The following is a 24177-nucleotide window of genomic DNA, read 5'->3' on the forward strand; positions in this document are numbered from 1 at the left end:
CTCAAAAGTACTAATAACTCATGCTAATTTATAATAATGTTTACAAATAGTTATACATGAGCTTATTTAGTGGGGGACATATAACAATAACAAACTTTAGGCATATATAAGATATTATATTGCAAGACAAACAATCACCATTTTCTCCCTCTATTAAACTCGAGCCGTAGCCCTCATTGGTATTAAATCACTGGCTAAAGGTAGACTAACCTGAGTCTTTATAAGCCACTTATTAGGACTCTAATAGGGGTTTACCACGTGACATAAAAAAACACTACAATAACAACAATAATTCTCTCTACAATTTTTCTCATTTATAATATAATATTTCATTTGGCAAAAGCATTTTAAAATGCATATTTATGATTTCACAATTTTATAATAACCATATCCACAGACTTTCTCTATAACATCTCAACATATTTTCACAATAATTACACAAATAACAATAGGTAACATTAAACAAATTAAAACATAATTACTTTACAGCTTCAACAACACTTTACCCCTTACAACTTCTCTTCTTCCATCATCTATACTAACAATACAATTTACACAAGGTTTGTTATTATCATATATTATTTTCAATTGTTAAAATCTATAAAACAACTATAACCATAAAATTAGAGTATATAGCTTACATTTTCAATTTTATTATTTATACTATTTCTAATCAAGGTTAGTATGACTAACCAAAATTCTAATAAATTATAAACATCAACAAGCTATAAATAACCTCTAATTTACTTTTAGTAATACCATTTTCCTCTTTTCCATTTCATAAATTCACACAGAAATACCCCATGAATCAAAAATTTAGTCTCATGCTATGAATCATCATTTTAGCATCTTACATTCATGTTTCTAAACCCAAATAAACTCCTAATCATCACACCAAAAAAAATCTCAATTTTCTTCAAACTTTAATTTTCTTTAAACTTTATTTTCTTTTAAAAAATTTAATTTATTATCACAAATAAGGTTCTTCATCCCAATCACATTCCTATATTTGAATAACCTTATTTCACTTATTAAAACTAATAAACAACAATAATTTTCTCAAGTCATCCTCAATATCAAAATTCCAACATTGACAATACTTACAAAAATCACAAATATTCACACTCAATGATAAATCTTAAAACCAATCCTTTTAATCTCAAAATAACATCCATTAACCAAAAATAAACCATTAAATTCGAAATATATCACCACAACAAATATAAATAACAAACTTTCAATTAAATTCTAACTTTAATTCCTCAAACAACTAATTCAACAAAATCCACACCTTACAAGCTCTTATTCCAACATTATTAGTTCCATTTAAAACTAAATAATCAATTAAAATATTCAAAAACTCAAAATCTATCAAACTCTAGGCTTTTTACCATCAAGAAATTCAAAACTAAAGATAAGTAATGAAGAAAAAAATTAGAACACTTGCATAATCTTACAAAGGTTCAAATCACACTCAAAATATCCCATTATGGAAGCTAGTTTCATAAATCTCTCACTCTTAGTCTCACCCACTCGCTAGCGCACTAGAAGAATAAAGGAGAAGTAGAGCACAAGGGGAGTCAGGAATAAAGCTGGTAATTCGAGCGGGATGTTATAGGTTTGAGCATAATGAAACATATTGTGGTTCCTATTATGGTGCTAAAGTGGGATGTTGAGATCTTTTAATACGTTGTCTTATTTACAAGGATTGGATATTGTTTTGAAAGTGTGTTTACCGAAGACAAATGATATATCTACTTCTTGATTGTATCCACAAAATCTTAAGCACTATATATTTGATCTAATTTAGTAGTTGTTGATATCAATTTTTACCTCCCGACCCTCTTAATCCTTCACTCTGTTTTGTAATAATTATTTTATTGTTGGAAAATTACCAATGTTGGTTGCATACATTTGTCTTGTGCGAGCTGAATTGGTTTGCTAGTATATGTGATAAATAGGACTCTTGTTATGTATTTCTTTGATAGTTTGGTTGAGAATTGACAAATAATTGCAGAATTTAACGAATAGTATGAAATTCATATACAATCTTTTTGTATATCATCCTTTTCTTTTAACTTCTCTTAGAGATACATATTACTTTTTTTTTAATGTAGAGAATACATATTGAGCTTTGTTGGTATTGTTTTGGAGAAAAAGACCTTTGCATGTAGAAGGAAATTGTGAGGAGGTGGTGGTTTTTTTGTGGTATGGTGTAAATTATACAGCACATCTCTTTACATGCTAGCTAGCACTGGAACTGGGATAAGGGGAAAAACTAATCTTGGAATTTTATTTGGTTTCAATATTCTATACTTTATTATTTGAAGAAAATAATAGATCAATTAAAATATTATTTCATTCATGCGATATATTATTTATAAGTCATGAATAATATATATTAGCTCACACTAGCACAATTTTTTATTTTGTTTGCTTAGGAAGAGCAACCCCCAAGGAGGGGTGAGAAGAGCTAGTTGAATTGAAAAAGCAAAAGAAGTGGAAATGAATATGTAGAGAAGGATCACATCAACAAGGTTGGTTTGATCGAATAGAATGAAATAGGAAGGACTTCAACATATAAGATACATACAAGCGAAAGAAGTGGAAGTAAATATGTAGGGAAGGATCACATCAGCAAGGTCGGCTTGATTGAATAGAATGAAATAGGAAGGACTTCAACATATAAGATACATACAGAGCACATGTTTTGTTAATGCCTTATCTTCAATGTAATTCTCTTCTCTCTTAGTCTCTTGCTATTCCCACTTGACACTTTTATTTTAATAATGTCTTCTATGTCTCAATTTTGCATCACGTACTCTGTTTGATCCTCGTTCTGATGCAAATTAGCTTAATTTTTGTTGGAGGCAATGGTAATTAATTAATTATAGTCTAACATATATGCTTTTAGAGAATGTACATAGCCAGTGAATGGGTTCTATGTGAACAAATAACTCTTTTTTTTGGAACTGTTGAAAAAATGCAATAATTGTAAGTTACATTGGCTTTGATTTTATTTTTTATTCCTTTTTCATATTTTAATCTGAGGGCCATAAAATGTCACTGAATCATGTAACTTATGTCCAAAAGATCATGTAAGTCTACACAACAAGCTTTATGTTCCATATTTTTTTGATGGTGCATTATTTTCATATCCTGAAGATATCTACTAGTTGATAACAAAGTTTTTTGTTACATATTATTTCATGAAATGAAACATATATCATAAAAATTGACGTGGATGCTAGTTATTAGCCTTAGTATGTAAGTGAATAATGAACTTAGGGTGCAGGGCGATAGGCTTAATGTGCAAAGGAAATAGGCTTGGTGATTATACAAGGTAATAGGCTTGATATGTAAAGTGATAGGCTTAGGATGCAAGATGATAGGCTTAGCATAAAAGGCAATGAGCTTGGTGACTATTCAAGGTAATGGCCTTAAGGTGTAAGGTGATAAGCTTGATGTGCAAAGTGATAGGCTTAATGTACAAGGTAATAGACTAAGTGTGTAAAGTAATGGGCTTGGTGGTGACTATGCAAGGTGACAAGCCTAGCATATAAGGTGATAAATGTGAAATAGGAAAGAGGAGAACGAGAAGAGAGTGAAAGAGAAAGGAGGGGGGGAGAGAAAGAAGGAAGGAGAGAGATTGAAACTCTAAAAAAATTTATTTAATAATATTCAAAGCTGGATATACATTAAAACCCTAACTTTATTTATAAAGTTTAAAATGAAAAAATAACCCTAAAATACAAATCTAAATCCTTAATCTAATTTCTAAAAAATACTGATAAGATGATAATATCCTATTCTTATTACATAAATAAATCTAAGATAATGATAAAATAAAATAAAATCCTAATTCTAATGGATAAATATTCTTAATTGATAATCTTAATATCTTAAAAAAAACTCTAATTATCCTAATTAATCATTATCCCACATTTCATCAATAGGCATATAAGGTGATAGGCTTAGTGTGCAAGGTAATGTGCTTGGTGATTGTGCAAGGTAATAGGCCTAAAGTGCAGATGATAGGTTTAGGATGCATGGTGATATGTTTAATGTGTAAGGTAATAGGCTTGGTAACTGTGTAAGGTGATAGGCTTATGATGCAAGGTGATAGGCTTTATGAGAAGATGATAGACATAATGTGTAATATGATAGGGTGTATAAGGTGGTGGGCTTGGTGTGTAATTGAATTTTAGCATGCAAGTTGTTAGGCTTAGTGTGCAAGTGTGTATTTTTCAATTTTATTAGTCACAAAAGAACATGGAGAGGACCTTATTTTTCAAGAAATGTTAATAGGTATTGTGAAAAAACATGGAACAAAAAAATTTGAGTGGTTATTTTCATGATATCAGCGACTCTTTACTAGTTAGTCGGGACTCCAACAAATGTACTGTCACTTGCTGGCTGATCTGAGCTCCAAAAATAAGGTTTTGTGTGTTTGTTTTACAATTTATTAATTTTCTGAATATTATAATAAATTTGGTTCTTAAATTTTACTTAGTTCCTTGGTACAATTTTCCTTCCAAAAAGGAATTTTTCAGCAATTTTTCCCTCTGTAAATCTTTTTAATTTATAAATTGAATAGGTTTTTAGCTTTATTATCACACGCACAGTAATTATATATTTTTTTCATCAATATCTAATGAAATAAAAGAAGAAAGGGAGAATGACAAATAAATCCCTCTTAAATAGAAAAAATGACAATTTGAATCAATGAAATGTGATATTGACAGTGAGATCTTAAGTGACTTATTTGCAATTAAATTTTTGTATGAAATTATTTTAGTACCCCTATACAGCTAATTTTATATAGTTCACAAGTTTAGTATGAGTATTTGTAAGTTTGGTTTTATTAATGATTAAAATGATTTAGGAAATCACAATTTCCTTCAATAAGCAAAATTCAACTAATTGTATATTATTTATAAATTTGGTATAAATATTTACAAATTTAATTTCACCAATAATTAAAATGATTTAAAAAATTACAACTTTCTGTCAGCAAAGTCTAACTAATTTTATAATTCTTCTGATTTTTATTATAAGACACTTTTAGCTGTTTTACGCATATTAAGAAAAATTAATTTTTTATATTATAAAAAAAGTGAGATGTACTTTTTTTAACTAATGATTTTAAATAATGAGACAACTACATTAAATACTTCACGTTATATAAAAAGGGTAAAATTAAAAAAAGTAATTTAATTATTATAAGATATCTTATATTTTGGATTAAATTTAGAAGGTGTTTTGCAAATAGGACTAGATGGAGTATTGTTTACAAGTTTGACATAGGTATTCATAAGTTTGGTTTCACTAATAATTAAAATAATTTATAAAATCATAATTTTCTTCTAAATTGTAAAGAGGTATTAAAGTAATTTCATATAGAAATTTAATCTCAAAGGGATTTCTTAGACCTCACTATAATTATTCTATTTTGTGAGATTAAATTGTCATTTTTAAAGAAATTTATCTATCATTCTTTCAAGAAAAAAATTTGATTTCATTTTAAAAAAAATTATAATAAAAATTTAATGACATGTTTTACCGAAATAAAAAAATTAACAAAAAATTTTTGATTTAACTGATCAATAAAATTGAATTAGTTTATTCTGAAGTCAAGTTCAAAGATATGCCAGTAAATTTTCAAGATTCTCCATATATTTTTCAGGAGGTGACAATATTTCCAAATTTCTGGAACGCCAAAGGATGGAATAAAAAAGTTATTTTTCTCTCTAACAATCAAGCTTATATATATAGGGATTAAAATAAATAAATAATTAAAATACAATCATTTCCCCTAGTTAATTGCGGATAAAAAAACAGGATTATCCACCTCTCCCCCGCCAGGCTGTTGGTTGATGAAAGGGATTTCTCAAGTGGCTTTGTCTCCATATTAGGGGTGTTCACGGGACGGGACGGGACCGGGACACCCCCGTCCCGTGTCCCGTCCCGAAAAAAGATCGGGACTGAATTTTGGTCCCGTGTCCCGTCCCGTCCCGAAAGTCGTCCCGTCCCGTTAAGAGTCGGGACGGGACCGGGACAAGATCGGGACGTCCCGCCGTCCCGATAAATGAAATAATATCGAAAAAAGATCTGGATAATAATGTTCATTAAAATTTTAAATTATATAATTTATTAAGTTTAAAATCAAAATAACACAAGTACATAAATAACAATAATTTAAAATCAATTATTGAATTATTTTAATCACAACTACATATTATAATAAAAAATACAAGTGATCTTTATGCTATAAAATTAGCAACAACAGGCAAGTCAAATACAATATCAAATAATTGTTCTTCTACTTTAGTGAAAATATACTAAGCTAGTTACTCTTCTAAAAATAAGCAAGAAGTATGTTATAAATAAAAGTTATTAAATAGATAGATATAAGAATAAATTATATTAATATAATTAATATATTATAAAAAAGATATCGCCATGTTTACTCCATACCATTAAAATTATCAATATAAAAATACTTTAGTTTTAAATAAGAATTGTAAGTATTAAAATTATAATTGATATAATTAATATAAGTATAAATTATATTAATATAATTAATATGTTTAAAATAAAAAATAATATATATAATATTCGGGACGGGACGGGACGTTCCGATGGTAATCCCGTGTCCCGTCCCGTCCCGAACCCCTTTCCTGTCCCGTCCCGTAAAGTCCCGTCCCGATTATTTTCCGGCCGGGACAAGACCCGTCCCGATATGATCGGGACGATACCGGGCCAATCGGGACGGGTCCAGATTGAACACCCCTACTCCATATAATGTTGGTTAATTTGTGAATATATTCTTTCTGATCTTATTTATAAAATAATTTTTAAAAATAATTTTTTATTTAAAATATAAGATATTTTATAATAATTAAATTATTTTTTATAATTTTATCTCTTTTTGATTAACACAAAAATATTTAATATAATTATATTATCATTTAAAGTTGAGAATAAAAATAAAATATATCTTATATTTTTATTATATAAAAAATTTTAAAATATAAAAAATAATAAAAAATGTTTTATAATAAAAATAGAAAGAAGTATATCCCTAGGCGCAGGAAAAAAAAAAAAAAAAAACAGGATTCCCAGTGCCAGTCTTCCCCTCCTGGTGTGCTACGGGGCGAGAAGACTATTCCACCAAACTGACTATTCCACTAATGTGGTGGAAACGACGAGGAAGACGGCAGGCTTTGGAGTTTGGACCCGACTCCTTGGACTCCATTCCCATGCATCTTCTGGTCCTTTCCATCTCCTTCTCTGCTTTCTAAAGCACAGATAGAATCATAGCATATTCCATTCTCGATCTTGCCCTTATCATCATGTCGCAGAAACCCATTAACACAGTCACAATTGCACTAATGCTTGGTTTCAGTTTCTTCGTAATCTTCTTCGGTTTCCTCCAGTCTCCCTCTCTATCACCTTCACGCCAATCTCTCAACGACCCCATCACTTCAGAGACCACGGCGTCACCAGAAGCCTTCTCCGATCTGGCAGGTGCCTTCAGAAAATGGGATTCTCAGGTGGGTTGTTCCACGTTCAAGGAGAGATACGATGAGACGAAGCCGAATAAGTCGACGGGTCCTTCTCCTTTGCAAGAGATTGGAGGTGATTCCAAATGTGAGGGCTTGAAATTGAATCATGTCAGCGTTTTGGTGAAAGGCTGGACTTGGATTCCGGATAATTTAGATAATTTGTACTCCTGCCGATGTGGATTAAGCTGCTTGTGGACTAAATCGCTGGTTCTTGCGGACAAGCCTGATGCGTTGTTGTTTGAAACGACTTCGCCTCCGATTCTGGTAGGTCTTTGATTGAAAACGTTTTATTTTTTATTCTATCAGATTAGCTGAAAGTGGATGTGGTAGGTTTCTTTACAATCAAAATATTTTCACATGTAATATGAACAGTCCATGTTTAGCAAGGACGATAATCATGAGTTAGTGATGGTGTAATCGACCAAGTGATCTCCTTAGCCAATAATTTTTTAGTTGTTTTTGTTTTACTTGGGTGTTTCTAATACGTGTCCAATACTCTACATGACAAGATACTTCAAATTGTATTAATTAGTTATATGCATCTTCTTATGTGCTTCCCGTGTCAGTATGGGATCAGTGGTGCTTCCAAGGTCTATTGGAACACGCAGTTGTCTGTCTAATGTTTTTATTTTTATAGTTCATATTTAACTGAGAGTTGTCCATATAGTATTGTTTCCCATATGAGTCAGTATCAGATATTGGTGCTTCTAAGTTCCTAGGTCTGCTGGACCCCAATTCTGGCTGGGCTGAGGATTTTTTTTGTTCCAAAGAAAACATACAGTTGTGATTCTAAATTTCTAATGTTTATATTATTAGAGATGCAGTTTAGATCAGTGTCAAGAATTAAAAAGCTTTTTTCTTCATCTCCCACCGGCTACTCACTGGAATTACATTGCACAGAATTATCCTAGCATAATCATTCCGTAGATGCTGCTGTCATCAACTCTCTATGCGTATTGCATGTATGTAAAGGTGCAGGGAATTTATTGGCCAAAAAATCTTGATGCTGGAAATTTTGACGGTGATAATTCATGACTTGAACCTTATAGGAATTGAGGGGATAAGTATTAGTAAATTTGATTTATAAGTTGGCTTGGAATTAAGTACTATAATAGAAAAGTGAAGAACAATTTTAATGAAAGTTGGGGTTACTTGGGATTTTAATTACTTAGAGAAATCAGATAAAAGAGTTTACAGCTGCCATACATTCTTGAGTTCTTTTTGAAAGATGTTGCCCCTTTAGTTATACTCATGACAAATGGAGTTCTAAAGCAAACTGCCAGGTACTGAATATTTTGTTAATGAAATCTTAAGACTTGTGGTCCCAACTGTAGTTCAATAACAGCTATCTATGTTTCTAGTTGTCACAGGACGTAACTGTGGATAGTGTTGTTTTGCTTGCAATACAGGCTTTTCAATATCAGGAAACTTGAGATTGAAATTGTTCAAACACATATGCCTTTGGCAAAAAAAGTTAAGCTTTGTTGCCTGCATTGATCATCTTCTTGACCAGAGATTATTGACTGATGTTTTGAACTGCTTTGAAGTCATTGGCTTATAAAAAAGGCTCGCTTCAGCAGGTGTAGAAATTGCAATATTAGAAATTCCATTCTATTGTCTGTTACATGATATATGCAGTCTAAATTTGAGAATATCCTGAAGGCTGGAGCTTTATATATTTGAGGTCTTAGTTTAGCCTTTATTTATTGATTGATGATTGATTGTCTCCCAATGGAGTAATTCTTCCTTTCTTGCCAGTTAGAGATGTTTAACATAATCACTTACCTTCATAAATGCTTCTCCTCAGTCCTCATTTCATGTCAGGCTTTCAGGACTTTATTTTGTTGATGTTATGCACTATGTGAGATTCCACTTGGCTCACTTTTTCATGCCTGCTTCTTTTGATTTCAGAGGCGTATGGGGGAACCTCTTCGTGTGTACATGGATCTTGAAGCGGGGAGGAAGCGATCAGGTCAAGAAGATCTGTATATCAGTTATCATGCTGAAGATGATGTCCAGTCAACCTATGCGGGTGCTCTGTTTCACAATGGTCGAAACTACCTCGTTTCACCTTATAAAAATGATGTAAGTAATATGTCATGTAAGAGTGAATCAGAATGTCAAGAATAGTATCTTGCAGTAACTTGGCCTGATTTTTCATTTATAGGATGTACTTGTCTATTGGTCTTCATCACGATGCCTTTCTCAAAGGAATGAACTTGCCAAGAAACTCCTCAGCTTGCTACCTCACCATTCATTTGGGAAGTGCCTAAATAATGTTGGTGGTCTGGACATGGCTCTATCCTTTTACCCCGAGTGTGCGAATGATGCCAATGTTACCCCAAAATGGTGGGATCATTTACACTGTGCCATGTCTCACTACAAATTTGTTCTTGCAATCGAAAACACTTGGACAGATAGTTATGTGACGGAGAAGTTATTTTATGCCTTAGACTCTGGTGCAGTTCCCATTTATTTTGGTGCACCAAATGTCATGGATTTCATCCCTCCACATTCAATAATAGATGGTACAAAATTCAGGTCGTTGGAAGAACTGGCTTCGTATGTGAAGGCCCTAGCTAACGACCCGGTGGCATATGCAGAATACCATGCATGGAGGAGGTGTGGTGTGTTGGGTAACTATCGAAAAACTCGAGCATTGAGCCTTGATACACTACCATGTCGGTTATGCGAAGCTGTTAGCAGGAGAGGAGGAAGAAATTCAAGAGACTAGGCCGAGTTCTTTTTCAGAAATTGTAGGACTTCATGTTAGTGATGCAATGAATTCCGGTCGGACAGGCTGTATAGAGGCTAATTTGTTATAGGATTAGATCGCATAGAAGGCTTAGCTCACGTGGTAAAAAAATCACTCGGCATTATTTTTCATTCATTCTTTTTTTTTTTTTACTTTTAACCCGCCCTTGTGAATCCAGGTTACTTTATAAGTTGTTGATGATGTATCATTTTCAAATTGTACATTTGCAAAACTGGGAATGTGAGAACTTTTTGCAGTTCATAGATGAAGTAATATTAACTGTATTTCTAATGAATAGTCAAATAAGTAGTATTGAAAGTCAAAATTAAATTGTCAAGGCTTTGGATCTTCATATTTTTATTTTAGTGAAAGTTACATCCAATGACTCTAAATAAAACATGTTAAGAAATCTTAAAAGCTGTAATTACTTCCAAGGACTAAAAATTACTGTTAGGTTCGACAGACTTGTAGGGTTTTAAGAATGTTGGTATCAAGTATTTAATAATGTTACAGTTACGTGTAACTTTCCTAAAACTTTACATTGAGTCTCTAATGCCTGATATTAAACTTTGGTTATTGGGCTAGTTATAATTTTTAAGATAATCTCTTGCGAAATTTTTGAGTCCTTAAATGGAACTTTCCCTTTAATTTACCCTAGTGCTGTTTAAACCTTAAACTATATAACCTACTGTATTAGCTTTAGTTTCACATTATATTGACACAATTTTCTGTAACCACCCATAGTTTATCTCTAGAACAAGTGTTATGAGGATGGTGGGGCCCAAATATTCCAAAAGAGTAGTTTTTCTATCATTTTCTTTTCTGAAACACCAGTTTCCCTTAAAATTCTTGAGTGGAAGTGGCTAATTGCTGAAAAACCTTAGCAGACACCTATTTCAGTTGATATCCAAGCTATTTCTACAGTTATGAAGAAGACCTTTTGAGATTGATTCAATCTTAAAGAATTTAGTTGATCAATAATCTGAACGTAGAAGATCTAATGAAGATAGTGAAGAAATAGGAGGTGGGGCCTACTAGAGCTTGGAAGGCAACATTCTTGCGTCTAAAACCCCAAAAACATGCCATGGTTCAATAGATCTAACGTCCAAATCACATGGAATCTTGGGTAGCTGAAAAAGAAAGGAGCTAGTTCAAATAAAATGCAATAAAGAGATAACAAAAAATGGAAATGCTAAAAACAAAGATACTACTCCTTCTAGTCTTAAATATAAAATTAACTAATTTCACGTTCAATAAGAAATGATAGTTATATTTTTAAAATTTGAAAAAATATGTAAATTTTTAATTTTATTTTTTTTTTTTGCAATTTATAAATAACCATAATAAATTTTTTGTTTAGAAATGCAAATGATAATAAATAAATAGGGGCAAAATTGGAAAAAAAATTAATTACTCTAACTTTATTTTATATTAAGGATTAAAAATAACTTTCAAACCATGCCTTAAATTAACGACCGAATGGAGTACTTCATATAGCACTTGCTTTAACTGAAACCTTGATAGATTTTGCCTTGCTTCAATTTTTTCTCTAGATTGGAAACTGAATCCAAATTAACTGCCAATAGGTGGTGGTTCATCCTTAGAGTAATCAATGTTCTCTCTGTTCAAAACCAGAAGAGCATTACATGTTTTCTGCATAACATTTGAATTCTCATTTTCACTTTGAACCAGCTGTTACATCCTTTTATAGAAAGTTAAAATTCCAAAGAAACCAAAGTGATTGCCTTCTGGATCCTAGTCTTTGTGAAACTTCCAAACTGAAGCCACTATCCCACTATAAGCGGAAGACTTGGACTTCACAGTACATTGAATCTGTAGCATACAAAACTCATCTGATTGAACATCTAGATCATTAAAAGGAAAATATATATATATACCCTGCAAATTTGTAATCCTTTCTCTTACCTTTGTTTTGCTCTTTTGGCTCTTTTGGCACCTTTTGAACTTCTTCAAATCATCAGGTCTGTTCTTGAGATATTCCTTCACTTGCTGATTGTTCATGGATTGCATCATACCAACCTGTGAAATAATACAGAAGCAGAAAACCTTTTGAGTTCTACAGGAGTATTGGTTTGCTCAAGTAGCATATAGATTAGATTGAAGGAAACTTGCAGTGAGAAGAAATAAAAAAGGAAGGAAGAACAAGCACCCATGTTTCAAGGTTGTCTATGTCCCTTCTCAGGTCCTCTGCTTCCTTATCTGCAACTTCCTTCTTGTCCTTCCATGACTGTACCTTGGCCTCTTTTACTTCTTTCTTCTTGTTCTTTCCTCCACCGCCAATATTCATATTGTTTCATAATACAGGCCATAAAGCAATTCTAAGCAGTTAAATAGAACGAGAAAATTTATAAAATTTTTTCTGGGGAAAAAGGAAATAACAAATTCAACTGAAGTTAGTCATTTTGTCATATAGGTTACTCGTTTGAGTTTGTTAGCTCTAACAATATCAAATAATATTTTTTAAAGTAACTCGTAGTTCAAATTATCGGTTAAAGTGATTAAACAGAAGCCTTAGCCAATGAATTTGCTTATTTGGTCAAATGATAACTGAAACAGCACGTGGCTGAAAAATTCCCAGGTTCCAATACAAACGTTAATGGCAAAATGACTCAAGTCAATGTATCAGGACATGTTCTGTTATAACATTAAAAATCTACATGCCGCACACAGTGAATCCCTAATAAGATCCTTTTTTTTTTAAACAATGATGAATGATAAAAATCACAAAAAAAAAAAGGTGTTAAAAGTGACCAAGGAAAGTACTTGTTGCCCTATATAATAGGTAACCATTCATCAACAATTCTATCAGATACATAATTCTATCATCAAGTAATCTCAGATACAAACCGTATCCAACAACAAAGAAACCCAAAACATTAAACATATCAGACACACACACACACACACATATATACTTAGTATAAAAAGGTTTACACAGTGAGTTAGAAACAATCTCAATTTGGAATCCACATCTCTTCCTCCTTTTCTGCCAACAAGCACAAACATATCAGACACATACATACTTATCCGAAATGTTGACTTCACCTACTTGTTCAAACCCATGTCTGATGAAATTTTACAGGGACTTGTGGGGTCTGTTGCTTCTGATTTTCAAAATGTCAGCCCTTCAACAAAATTAGATGAAATTTCTCTGATCGTTAGCTGAAATGAAGGGCTAAGACTTCGAACATTAGGAGACAATAGAGAAGACAACAGACACCCAAATCTAGTTTTTCAGAGAGATTTAATTAGATTAGAAGCAATGTCAATTGGAATCTGCATTTCTTCCTCCTTTTCTGCTAATAAGTTCACAAAGCCTACAAGGCAAAGAGTCAAGGCTAAGCCCTCTGGTCATGGCATAGTTGCCCAAGAGGCCACACCTTCTCCAAGCATGATACTCCGCGTAAGCCACAGAGTCATTAGCCAAAGCCTTGACATAGAGAGCCAAATCTTGCAGCGTCGTGAACTTAGAGCCGTCGATGACGGAATGAGGCGGTACAAAGTCATCGATGTTGGGAGCTCCGAAGTAGATGGGGATGGCAGCAGAGTCAAGGGCGTAGAAGAGCTTCTCGGTGACGTAGCTGTTAGTCCAGGTGTTCTCAATGGCGAGGACGAACTTGTAGTGTGACATGGCACAGTGAAGGTGGTCCCACCATCTTGGGGAAGAGGATTGAGTGCAGTGAGGGTAGAAAGAGAGGACCTTGTTTCTGCCATTAACGTTGTTGAGGCACTTGCCGAAGGAATGGTGAGGCAGCATGGAGAGAAGCCCTTGCGCCACCTTGTTCCTTTTGGATACACAGTGCGATGATGACCAGTACACAAGTGGTCCCTGAATAATGAATAGTGCAATTCATTTATCAGATTCGATGCAATTAGGGGATAAAGGATTCATTAATAAAAACTCACGCTGTTCTTGTGAGAGGAAACGTGGTAGTTTCGATTGTTGTGGAAAAAGGCTCCGGCATAGGTTGTCTGGATATCATCATCAGCATGATAACTGATGAATATGTCCTCACGACCTGTTCTTTTCCTCTCTGGTTCTAGATCCATGTATACTCGAATTGGTTCCCCAACCTTCCTCTGATCAATTAATTCCACAACATCAATCATCAAAATTAATACACATACACACACAAGTGCATGTGAGTCGTTCATTTTCTAACATTCATTGATCGATGTTAATTGCTATTCATTCCTAAGACCGAAATATATAACATCTTATGGATTAATTAACCTTTTACCGTTTGGCATATTCTCTGGTGGCTCATACACTTGGATCTCGTCATCAACAAACTGATCATTCAGGTCATTTTTCTAAATTAGCCTTGACTACTCTTTAATTTGTACATCTTATTTGTACATCATATTTAGTATTACTGGCAACTTCAATGTAACAAATTGACAATTTCAACAAAGAACACAAGACCCTAACTCCCTGTCTCAGTGGAGGGGAGGGAAAATTCATTCAAATTTTTTCTCCCCTCCCCCTTGTTTGGCAAAGTGGAGGGGAGTTCTCCCCTCCCCTTTAAAACCTCCCCTCCAAATTAGGGAATTTCTCTTCCTTCTCTACCTCTTTCTTTCCCTTCAATCAAATATAATATTAAAATATATAATTTTATAATTTCATGAAACATTTTTAATATTTATATTTTTTTTGACTTTGATTTTACCAAAAGAAAGAGGCATCAAATTCTGTGATTCAAATATACCATATATGAATAAGAAGAGATCACTTAGTTTCAGCTTATCAAAATTAAAAGACACTCAGTTCTCCGTTATAATTTCATAGGTGCTCTCACTAGGATGCAGATTAATTTAGCATACCTTATCAGTATTGTTCTTTCATTAAAACAAACGAAAAACATATCAATCAATCAAAACATACCCGACGTGGAGGCTTAGTTTTTTCAAACAAGAGAGCATCAGGATTGTCTGCAAGGACAGAAGATTTAGTCCACAAGCAGCTCAAACCACATCGACAAGTGTACAAGTTATCCAGACTATCAGGAATCCAGGTTGGCCCTTTCACCAATACACTCACATGCTTCATCTTCAACCCCTCACACTCTTCATCTGAATCTGATGCACCACCTCCATGAATCTCTTCCCTCAAAGAAGAATTCACGGCAGTATAATTCTGCAACAGTAGTTTCTTCTTATACCTCTCGCAACCCACTTGAGAATCCCACTCCTTAAAGGCACCAAGAAGATCTGTGAATCCCTCATGATGATGATCAGACATGGAAGCATTGTAATTGATGATGGTAGTGGTGAATGAAGGTAATGAATAGAAATAGGACGATGAAGGAAACTCGATGGTCCCAGCCGAGATCAACAGAATCAGCGCAACAAAACACACTACAGTGACTAAGCTCATGAGTTTATTATAACTAGGGGAACAACAACGTATCATCACCGCTCTCTTTCTCTCTACCATCTCTAAGCACGCGCGCATATATATATATATATATATATAAGTCAAGGATTATTAGAACAAAAGAGTACTGGATGCTTCAAAGATATATAGATGATACATACAAAGAAAATGTGGTCCAGATATGTGTAAGAAGCACAGAGATGGATCTGTAGGTTTCACAAGAGAGTGAAGGTAAATAGTATGTGTGATCGATTCGAGGCATGCAGAGAGGTTGGAGATGAAGAAGTTGATGTGCAAGCGCATCGATAATGGCGATTTGAGGCACAGTGCTTGCGTGCGTTCATGCATGCTGCTCCAAAAATTAGAAAATGACAATACCTAATAATATGAACGATATTGTGTCCTTCTTCTGATTTTGGAATGATCGAAGGAAAGAAACAGAGAGAAGAATAGTCAAATCACGTGTATCTAAACATGAATATTGACACGATATGTATTTATATATGTATGCAATATGTATGAGTATATTATCGGTATAGGGTTAATCTATATACATACGACCCAGAAAATGTTATGAGTGCAGAAATGTCAAAACCAGAGGAAATTATTGAGCCAGGTGATGATGATGGTAGTCGTATAATGAAGAGGAAGGAGATGATAGACTGAGTCAATATTGAGCAAGAAAAAACAAAAGACAAATCAAGTTCGTACATAATTCCAAGAATAGGTGCGGTGTGGATATCCGAAATTATAACTTTCTCGACCTTTTGGCTAAGATCAAGCGTGTAGAGATCCGAAATTAAGGCTTGTTGGCTTCTTGGAGACTTGATATTGATGATGATAATGATATATAGTGATAACAACATGCTAAGACTTGTTGATCAGTCGTTCTTGTGTAATTATCTCTACATTTGAATAAGTAAAACATAATAATGATTTTTTCATAAAAGATAGGTTGAAAAGCTATTTTGAGAAGTGAGAACAGCTTTTTTTTTCCCCTCTGGAATAAAAAAATGAAAAAAAAAAAGTTTTTTAACAACTTGTTTTAGAGAACAATATACATATAGAGAGAGAGAGAGAGAGAGAGAGAATGGTATTCCAGAAATTTGGTAGGAAAGGCGGAGAACAATGTTGCTTTCAACTTTTCATCAATGACATTGTTGTAAATAATGCAAACTTGCCTTTCTCTCATTCTTCTTCGACCTTGCAGAGTAGATGTTGTGCTGCCGTCATGATCTTCGCTCGTGAACCAGCTACCATTCTGATCTGCTTCGACCCACGTTGGGGAGTCCTCTTTTTTTTTTTGGCTAGCTTTTTTTCGTTACCAACCTCACGTCATATCGTTCGCCGAGCCGTCACCACTGTCGTTGTTCGTCGAGCCGTCACCAGTGTCGCCATTCGTTGAGCTGTCGCCACTGTCGCTGTTCCTCAAGGTAACCCTTTTCTTTTGATCTTTTCCATATCCATCAGTGAATCTCTTAGATCCAAAACATTCTTTATTTCATATTTGCCTTTCAACTTGTGTTTGCTTAGTCTATTGTCTGTGAGAAAGTCGGGCATAAGACGGAGAGTGATGCTCAGCTTGTCCTGTGATTCAGCATTATTGTAGGGCCCCCTTGTGCTTTTCCTCTTTTCATTATATAGCTAGGAATTGTCATAATATTCTAAAGATATCTTTGATCAAAAACCTCCTTTCTTAATAGGATGGTAATTGATCAAAGATTTAGTGTTGTTGCTTTTTTGCTAGATACTGCTACTGTTGTTGGTGGATTTCCGTTTCGTTCAAAAAAAAAGTAAAAAAATTGGGTCCTCCAAAAGATGACTTGGCCAAGTGTTGGGAGATAGAGCCCAAGCAAAATGACCATCCATCCTTTACCCACTACTACAGAATATATCTTTAGGAGCGGGTATTTAGGAGCGCTTATTTAAAAAGCGCCCCAAAATGTGAATGCATAATTTACCGGAGCGCTTTTCTAAATAAGCGCTCTTGTATGTCAGGCTTCACAATAAGATAACGCACCTAATTAATATATATAAAATATGATAAAAAATTTAAAAATACCTTCGGGAGCGCTCGTACTTAAGCGCTCCGGAAGACAGCAAGAAAACCTTCCTACGAAGCATCTTCCGGAGCGCTCTTCTTCGAGCGCTCCGGAAGATATAAGTCTTCCGGAGCGCTCGACGAAGAGCGCTCCGGAACAAGCGCTCTTCCAGAGCGCTCCGGAAGAGTCTTCCTACTCTTATATACATCCGTCAGTTTTCTTTTCTCCATTTAGTTTCTTTTATACCTCTCTCTCTTTTGTTGCCTCTCATTCCTTCTCTGTGTCGCGCCTCTCTCTTTGTTTCTGTGCTGCATTGTCGTCGCTATCACCGTCCTCCCCTGCATCGCCGTCGCCGCCGCCGTCACCGTCCTCCCTTGCGTCGCCGTCGCCATCCGTCTCCGCGTCGCCGTCGCTGTCCGATCTCTGCGTCGCGTCGCTGTCTGGTCTCTGCGTCACCGCCGTCGCGCCGTCGCTGCCTGGTCTCTGCGTCGCCGTTGCTACGCCTCCATCTGTTCTGCTGTTCCAGATCTGCATCTCTGTTCCAGATCTGTATTGCTGTTGCAGATCACCATCCATCTATTCTGCTGTTTGCTGTTTGCTGTCTGCTGTTTGCTGTTCCAGATTTGCATCTCTGTTTCGGATCTGTATTGCTGTTGCAGATCTGTGCTGCTGCTGTACACCGGAGGAAGGGACGCCGTGAAGACCTCCGTTGCCGCTGTGCGTCGCTGCTGTACAGCAGAGGAATCGACGTCGCTTCTGCAGTGAAGACTACACTTTGAAGGTATTTTTTTTAATAATTAATTTATATATATTTGAGAATAAATTTTAAATATTTTTTTAATAATAAATATTATAGAAAATATATGAATTGAAGTTATTTATATTAAAATTATGGAGTATTTGTAGTTGATAATTTAGATTAAATTTGAGGAAACTACTTGAACATTTTTATTTTATTTATGAAATATACTTTTATGAGAGATTATTGTTATTAATTAAATTACAATTGATTGACAGAATTTAGATACATTATGGTACTAAATTTTTATTTGGATGAATTGATTTATTTAGTTTAGATATATTGTGTTGTGAAATTTGATTGTTTGATCATTTGAGAGATTATTCTTTTAAGGAAGATACTGTTGAATTTTTTTTATAGAAATTTAAGTCTTTTGTTTATTGAATTTTGGTAATCATATTAGTGACATGGATCGTAAGTGGATGTCGGCTAATCGACTATCTAGAGAATATTGGGATGGTGTAGATGAATTCATTGAATTTGCATTTTGTCGTGATCAAGACCCCCGTGGAGTCATATGTCCTTGTTTGAAATGTTGCTATGGAAAAAGAGTAAAGCCAATAGAATTGAAAGATCATTTAATATGTAATGGGATTGATCCAACTTATACTTGTTGAACCATGCATGGGGAGAGAAGGAATAATGCAAGTGATTGGAGGGATAGTGCGAGCTACTCAACATTTGATCGTGATAGTGGGATATATGATGTTGACCGTCTTGATGAAATGATTGATGTGATTGAAGAGGATCTTAGAGACTGTCCTGAGATGTTTGAGAGATTGAAGAGTGATGCTGATAAACCATTATACCCCGGTTGTAAAAAATTCACAAAACTATCAGTTATTTTGAAACTATACAACCTAAAAGCAGCGAATGGATGGAGCGATAAGAGTTTCACGGATTTGCTTGAACTCTTATATGAAATGTTACCTGAGTACAACGAGCTTCCACCTAATACTTACGAAGCTAAAAAAGTGCTCTGTTCTATTGGGATGAGCTATGAGAAGATACATGCATGTCCAAATGATTGTGTCCTCTTTCAGAAAGAGTATTCAACCTTAGATAAGTGTCCAAAATGTGATGCATCACGGTACAAAAGAAATGGATGTAGCCCAGTGAAGGCATTGTGGTATTTTCCAATCATACCAAGATTTAGACGCCTATATAGCATTGCAGAAGATGCTAAACACTTAACATGGCATGCTAATGAGAGAATTAAGGATGGCAAGCTACGGCACCCTGCAGATTCTCCTCAATGGAAAAAGTTTGATCTTATATACCCTGAGTTTGGGGTTGAAGATAGAAACTTACGCCTTGCACTAGCCACTGACGGAATGAACCCACATGGCATGCAAAGTAGTACTCATAGTACATGGCCGGTTATTTTGATGATCTACAATCTCGCTCCAGCATTGTGCATGAAGCGCAAATTTATGATGCTGTCATTGTTGATTTCTGGGCCTCGACAACCAGGAAATGATATAGATGTGTACTTAGCTCCTCTGATTGAAGATCTGAAGATTTTGTGGGAGACAGGTGTGGAAGTTTATGATGGGTATAGAGAAGAACATTTCATCCTGCGAGCAATGTTGTTTGGCACCATAAATGACTTTCCTGCCTATGGCAATTTATCAGGATACAGTATCAAAGGACGAGATGCATGTCCAGTATGTGAGGAGCACACATGTTCAGTGCGGTTGGAACATTGTAGGAAGAATGTCTTTATTGGTCATCGACGATTTTTGCCGCAAACACATCATTACCGACGACTAAAGAAGGCCTTTAATGGCCACCCGGAGAAGGGTAGAGTTCCCATGCCATTAACTGGTGAGCAGCTTTTTGAAAAGGTCAAAGATTTAAATATTGAATTTGGAAAACCATTTGCAAGTAAGATTGTTAAGAATGGTTGGAAAAAGAAGTCCATATTCTTTGAGCTACCATACTGGAAGACCCTAGATGTTAGGCATTTCCTGGATGCAATGCACATCGAAAAGAATGTCTGCGATAGTCTTGTTGGCACATTACTCCACATTTCAGGAAAGAGTAAAGATGGAATTAATGCAAGGATGGATTTGATTAGCATGGGGTTAAGAGAAGAGTTGGCACCAGAGAGGAAGGGAAAACGCACTTTTTTACCTCCAGCAGCTCACACCTTGTCTAGAAAAGAAAAATTAGCTTTCTGTGAATTCTTGCATGAAGTTAAAGTGCCAGAAGGATATTCTTCAAATGTAAGTAGCCTCGTATCCATGAAAGACCTCAAACTAGTAGGTCTCAAGACTCATGATTGTCATGTCATCATGGAAAATTTATTGTCGGTTGGTATACGATCCATTTTGCCGAAGAAGGTGCGAGCCACGATTACTAGATTTTGTTTCTTCTTTAAGGCAATTTGTAGCAAGGTGATTACCCAGAAAAATTGCCAAAGCTAGAACATGAAATAGCTAAGATTTTAAGCGAGCTGGAAATGTATTTTCCGCCTTCGTTCTTCGACATCATGGTTCATTTATCATTTCACTTAGTTAGAGAGATAAAGTTGTGTGGCCCCGCTTATTTGAGATGGATGTACCCAGTAGAGCGTTACTTGAAAGTATTAAAAGGATATGTAAAAAATCGAAGTCGGCCTGAGGGGTGTATTGTTGAGAGGTACATCATGGAAGAAGCAGTTGAATTATGTACTGGATATCTCTCTAATGTGGATGCCATTGGGTTGCCAAAGTACACAAAAGACACCACAGGTGAACAGGGTGGAATCATTGGGAAGAAACTCATTAGCATAGACAAGACACAATGGGAGCAAGTTCACTTGTATGTTTTACACAACACTGAGGAAGTTCAACCATATATCAACGAACACAAGGCAATAGTTAAGAGTCAGAATAAAGGTAAAAATGAAACATGGCTAGCAACATATCACAACCGGCACTTTATATATTGGTTTAGATCTCGCATCTCTGAGGAGTCTCACCCATCAGAAAGGTTGAGGTTTTTGGCTAGGGGTCCTGGATTTGAAGTATTTTCTTATACAGGTTATGTAATTAATGACTTTACATTTTATACAAAAAGTCAAGATGCTCGGAGCACTATGCAGAATAGTGGTGTAACGCTTAAAGCTCAATCAATGCATGTCTCTAGTTTTAAAGACAAGAATCCAATCTATGCAATGATGTCATATTTTGGGATTATAGAGCACATTTGGGAATTGGATTATATCAAGTTTCGTGAACCTGTCTTTTGTTGCACGTGGGTTGACAATAAAAACGGCTTTCGAATTGACGAGTTAGGTTTTATTCAAGTAGATCTTAATAAGGTGGCTCATAAAGATGAACCATTCATTTTGGCATCACAAGCTCGACAAGTGTTTTATGTGTCAGATCCAGCGTATAAAAATTGGTCGATTGTTCTTTTAACAAATAAAATAGTGGGTAATGAGGAGGATGAAGATTTCAATGTTGAGGATGACCCTTTCATGGGAACATCACGGACATTTGATGTTTCAACTGGGGATAATGCCTTCTATATTAGAGAAGATCATGCGGAAGGGATTTGGATTGATGAGGGATATGTAGAACACACAAAAGAAAAAACAAAAAAAAGAAAAAATAAATTTTAACACTTGTAAGTTCTTTATTTAAATTTTCTTTTAATTGTTAAAAATTTATTTTTAGTTAAATTTTTTTTTGTTGTTAAAAATTTACATTTTTCCTTTCAGATATATGGCTACCCCACCTGAGAACAGTGGTGATGCTCCACCCACTGAAGAAGAAGCATTCAAGGAGGTTAAACGGGGTAAAACTGTTATGAAAGCAGTAATACGGGCTCGAGCAGCTGGTCGTAAATTACCAGTAAATTGGAATGATAGGGGCCAATTGGTTAAGTCTCCTCAGTTGGCCAGTTACATAGGGGTCTTAGCTCGTCATTATGTTCCCTGTTGCATTGCAGACTGGAGAAAGAAAAATGACCCACAGCTTGAAGAAGCAAAAAATAATATATGGGAAGATTTGTGTATATCTTTTGACCTGGATGAGAGTCATAGGCATTATATCATGAGAAAAGCAGCATATGCTCATAGAAAGTTTCGAGCTACCCTCACAACATATCATCTAAAAGATGCAAATGAAGAATTCAATCCTCATCCTCCTAAAATGTATCCAGAGATCCAGCAAGAGCATTGGGATGAATTTATTAAAATGCGCCAACAGCCTGAATTTCAACAGATCAGCCAGGTCAATCGCTCTAGAGCCGCAAGTACTCCTTTTCAATATAGAGCAGGAAGAAAGAACTATCCAGATATTGAACATAGTTTGGTGAGTTTCAATTAATATCGTCTGTTGATATTACTTATATATATATATATATATATAAGGAAATGTTTTTTAATTATTCTAATATCTTCTTTAAATAGAGGGAAGAAGTTGGACCTAATGCTCCAATTTCTCGAGCTCTTGTTTGGAAGACTGCTCGAGAAGATAAAGAAGGCAAATTACCTGATGAACGCACTCGAAAAGTCTGGGAGGATTGTGTGAGTATTAATATTTTAGTGTATTACTTTATTTACATTATTTACTTAATAATTAGTTTACAATTTGTTCAACAGGAAGCATTATCACAATCAATATCACAAGATGATGTGGGGGAGCATGTGGATGTCCTTGGTAGGGCATTGGGAGCTCCAGAGGTCTCTGGTCGTGTTAGAGGAGTTGGATTTGGTATTTCTCAGGGCACCTACTTTGGACGTCGGTCTAAAATTTTTACTGAAGATGATTTTAATGCAAGGATGGCAGAAATGGAGGCGAGAATGGAAAAAAAATTTCAAGCTCAAATGGAAAAGAGATTTGAGCAAATGATTGGAGTTATAAATATGCCACAAGGTAGCCCAGTGATAAAGATAGTTGCTCCTTCCATACTAAAGAAGACTTTCCTAAGGTTATAATTTTTCTTTCTATTATCTTCTCTTTATTCACAAATTATGTTTCACATTTTTTTAAGATATTAATTTTTAATTTTTAGGGCGAGTCTCAATGTCAATTATGGTTAGAATCACCACATTGTCGTGTTGTGGCAATCGGATCTGTGTATAATGATAATAGTGTTACTATACACTCCAGACCATTGCTTGCTGATCACTTAAAGGTGACTATAACTATTCCAATAGAAAATGATGCTGAGTTGCCAGTGCAAATAGAAGATGAGGATATATTCACGATTTTTGATGCCGTTGGAACTTATGTGGCTTGGCCTTCAAAGCTCATTAAGTTACAGGTATAATAATTGATGGTTCTTTAAAATCATTCATGTTTTCTTACGGCCTTACCAATCCATTTTACATCTTGTAGTCCTCAAAATTTAAAGAAGTTGTAAAAAAGCCAATCAAAGCGAAAGAAAAGCCATCGAAAGGATCTACCTCTGTGACTAAGGCAAGGAAGACCAGCACAGAATCTACTCAGTTGAAATATCCTCATCAAAATGCACTTGAAATGATTATGCGGACAACATTGAAAAATGAGATTCGTGAAGTAGAATTTGAAAAGGAGATTTATGGTGAAATAATTAGCGAAAAATTAGCAGCTGAAAATATTAACGAGATTCTGACCAAGGATTGGCTACAAACAACACAA

At 34.8% G+C, this 24177-nt stretch overlaps 3 protein-coding genes across 3 annotated transcripts; 2 read left to right on the forward strand and 1 right to left on the reverse strand.

Annotated features, from left to right (window-relative positions):
* Positions 1–7138: 7138 nt before the first annotated feature.
* On the forward strand, positions 7139–10592 carry LOC129306218 (alpha-(1,4)-fucosyltransferase-like). Its single transcript, XM_054946689.1, has 3 exons — positions 7139–7832; positions 9480–9653; positions 9736–10592. The coding sequence occupies exons 1-3, from the start codon at positions 7356–7358 to the stop codon at positions 10300–10302; spliced, it is 1218 nt and encodes a 405-aa protein (XP_054802664.1). The 5' UTR covers positions 7139–7355; the 3' UTR covers positions 10303–10592.
* A 1313-nt stretch (positions 10593–11905) lies between these two features.
* LOC129289389 (alpha-(1,4)-fucosyltransferase-like) lies at positions 11906–16680 on the reverse strand. Its single transcript, XM_054926145.1, has 5 exons — positions 15230–16680; positions 14251–14424; positions 12494–14173; positions 12250–12363; positions 11906–12156 (listed from the first exon to the last, which is right to left on the reverse strand). The coding sequence occupies exons 1-3, from the start codon at positions 15797–15799 to the stop codon at positions 13610–13612; spliced, it is 1308 nt and encodes a 435-aa protein (XP_054782120.1). The 5' UTR covers positions 15800–16680; the 3' UTR covers positions 11906–12156; positions 12250–12363; positions 12494–13609.
* A 162-nt stretch (positions 16681–16842) lies between these two features.
* On the forward strand, positions 16843–23492 carry LOC129284524 (uncharacterized). The gene is made up of 5 exons (XM_054920039.1): positions 16843–17154; positions 18423–18544; positions 22272–22866; positions 22965–23081; positions 23157–23492. The coding sequence occupies exons 3-5, from the start codon at positions 22276–22278 to the stop codon at positions 23490–23492; spliced, it is 1044 nt and encodes a 347-aa protein (XP_054776014.1). The 5' UTR covers positions 16843–17154; positions 18423–18544; positions 22272–22275.
* Positions 23493–24177: the final 685 nt, after the last annotated feature.

Source organism: Prosopis cineraria, unplaced genomic scaffold (genome assembly GCF_029017545.1).
Source record: "Prosopis cineraria cultivar Desert tree isolate PC_DT_omini unplaced genomic scaffold, ASM2901754v1 PC1, whole genome shotgun sequence".
Lineage (NCBI taxonomy): Eukaryota > Viridiplantae > Streptophyta > Magnoliopsida > Fabales > Fabaceae > Prosopis > Prosopis cineraria.

What these genes read in the sequence shown, in the direction of transcription:
- LOC129284524 (XM_054920039.1), top strand. Translation starts at nt 22,276, where the DNA reads ATGGCTACCCCACCTGAGAACAGTGGTGATGCTCCACCCACTGAAGAA. An exon ending in CAGATATTGAACATAGTTTG is followed by an intron (nt 22,867 to 22,964) that starts GTGAGTTTCAAT and finishes TTCTTTAAATAG; the next exon opens with AGGGAAGAAGTTGGACCTAA. An exon ending in GAAAAGTCTGGGAGGATTGT is followed by an intron (nt 23,082 to 23,156) that starts GTGAGTATTAAT and finishes TTTGTTCAACAG; the next exon opens with GAAGCATTATCACAATCAAT.
- LOC129289389 (XM_054926145.1), bottom strand. Translation starts at nt 15,799, where the DNA reads ATGCGCGCGTGCTTAGAGATGGTAGAGAGAAAGAGAGCGGTGATGATA. An exon ending in AAACTAAGCCTCCACGTCGG is followed by an intron (nt 14,425 to 15,229) that starts GTATGTTTTGAT and finishes TTAATTGATCAG; the next exon opens with AGGAAGGTTGGGGAACCAAT. An exon ending in TTTCCTCTCACAAGAACAGC is followed by an intron (nt 14,174 to 14,250) that starts GTGAGTTTTTAT and finishes TTCATTATTCAG; the next exon opens with GGACCACTTGTGTACTGGTC.
- LOC129306218 (XM_054946689.1), top strand. Translation starts at nt 7,356, where the DNA reads ATGTCGCAGAAACCCATTAACACAGTCACAATTGCACTAATGCTTGGT. An exon ending in CGACTTCGCCTCCGATTCTG is followed by an intron (nt 7,833 to 9,479) that starts GTAGGTCTTTGA and finishes TTTTGATTTCAG; the next exon opens with AGGCGTATGGGGGAACCTCT. An exon ending in TTTCACCTTATAAAAATGAT is followed by an intron (nt 9,654 to 9,735) that starts GTAAGTAATATG and finishes TTTCATTTATAG; the next exon opens with GATGTACTTGTCTATTGGTC.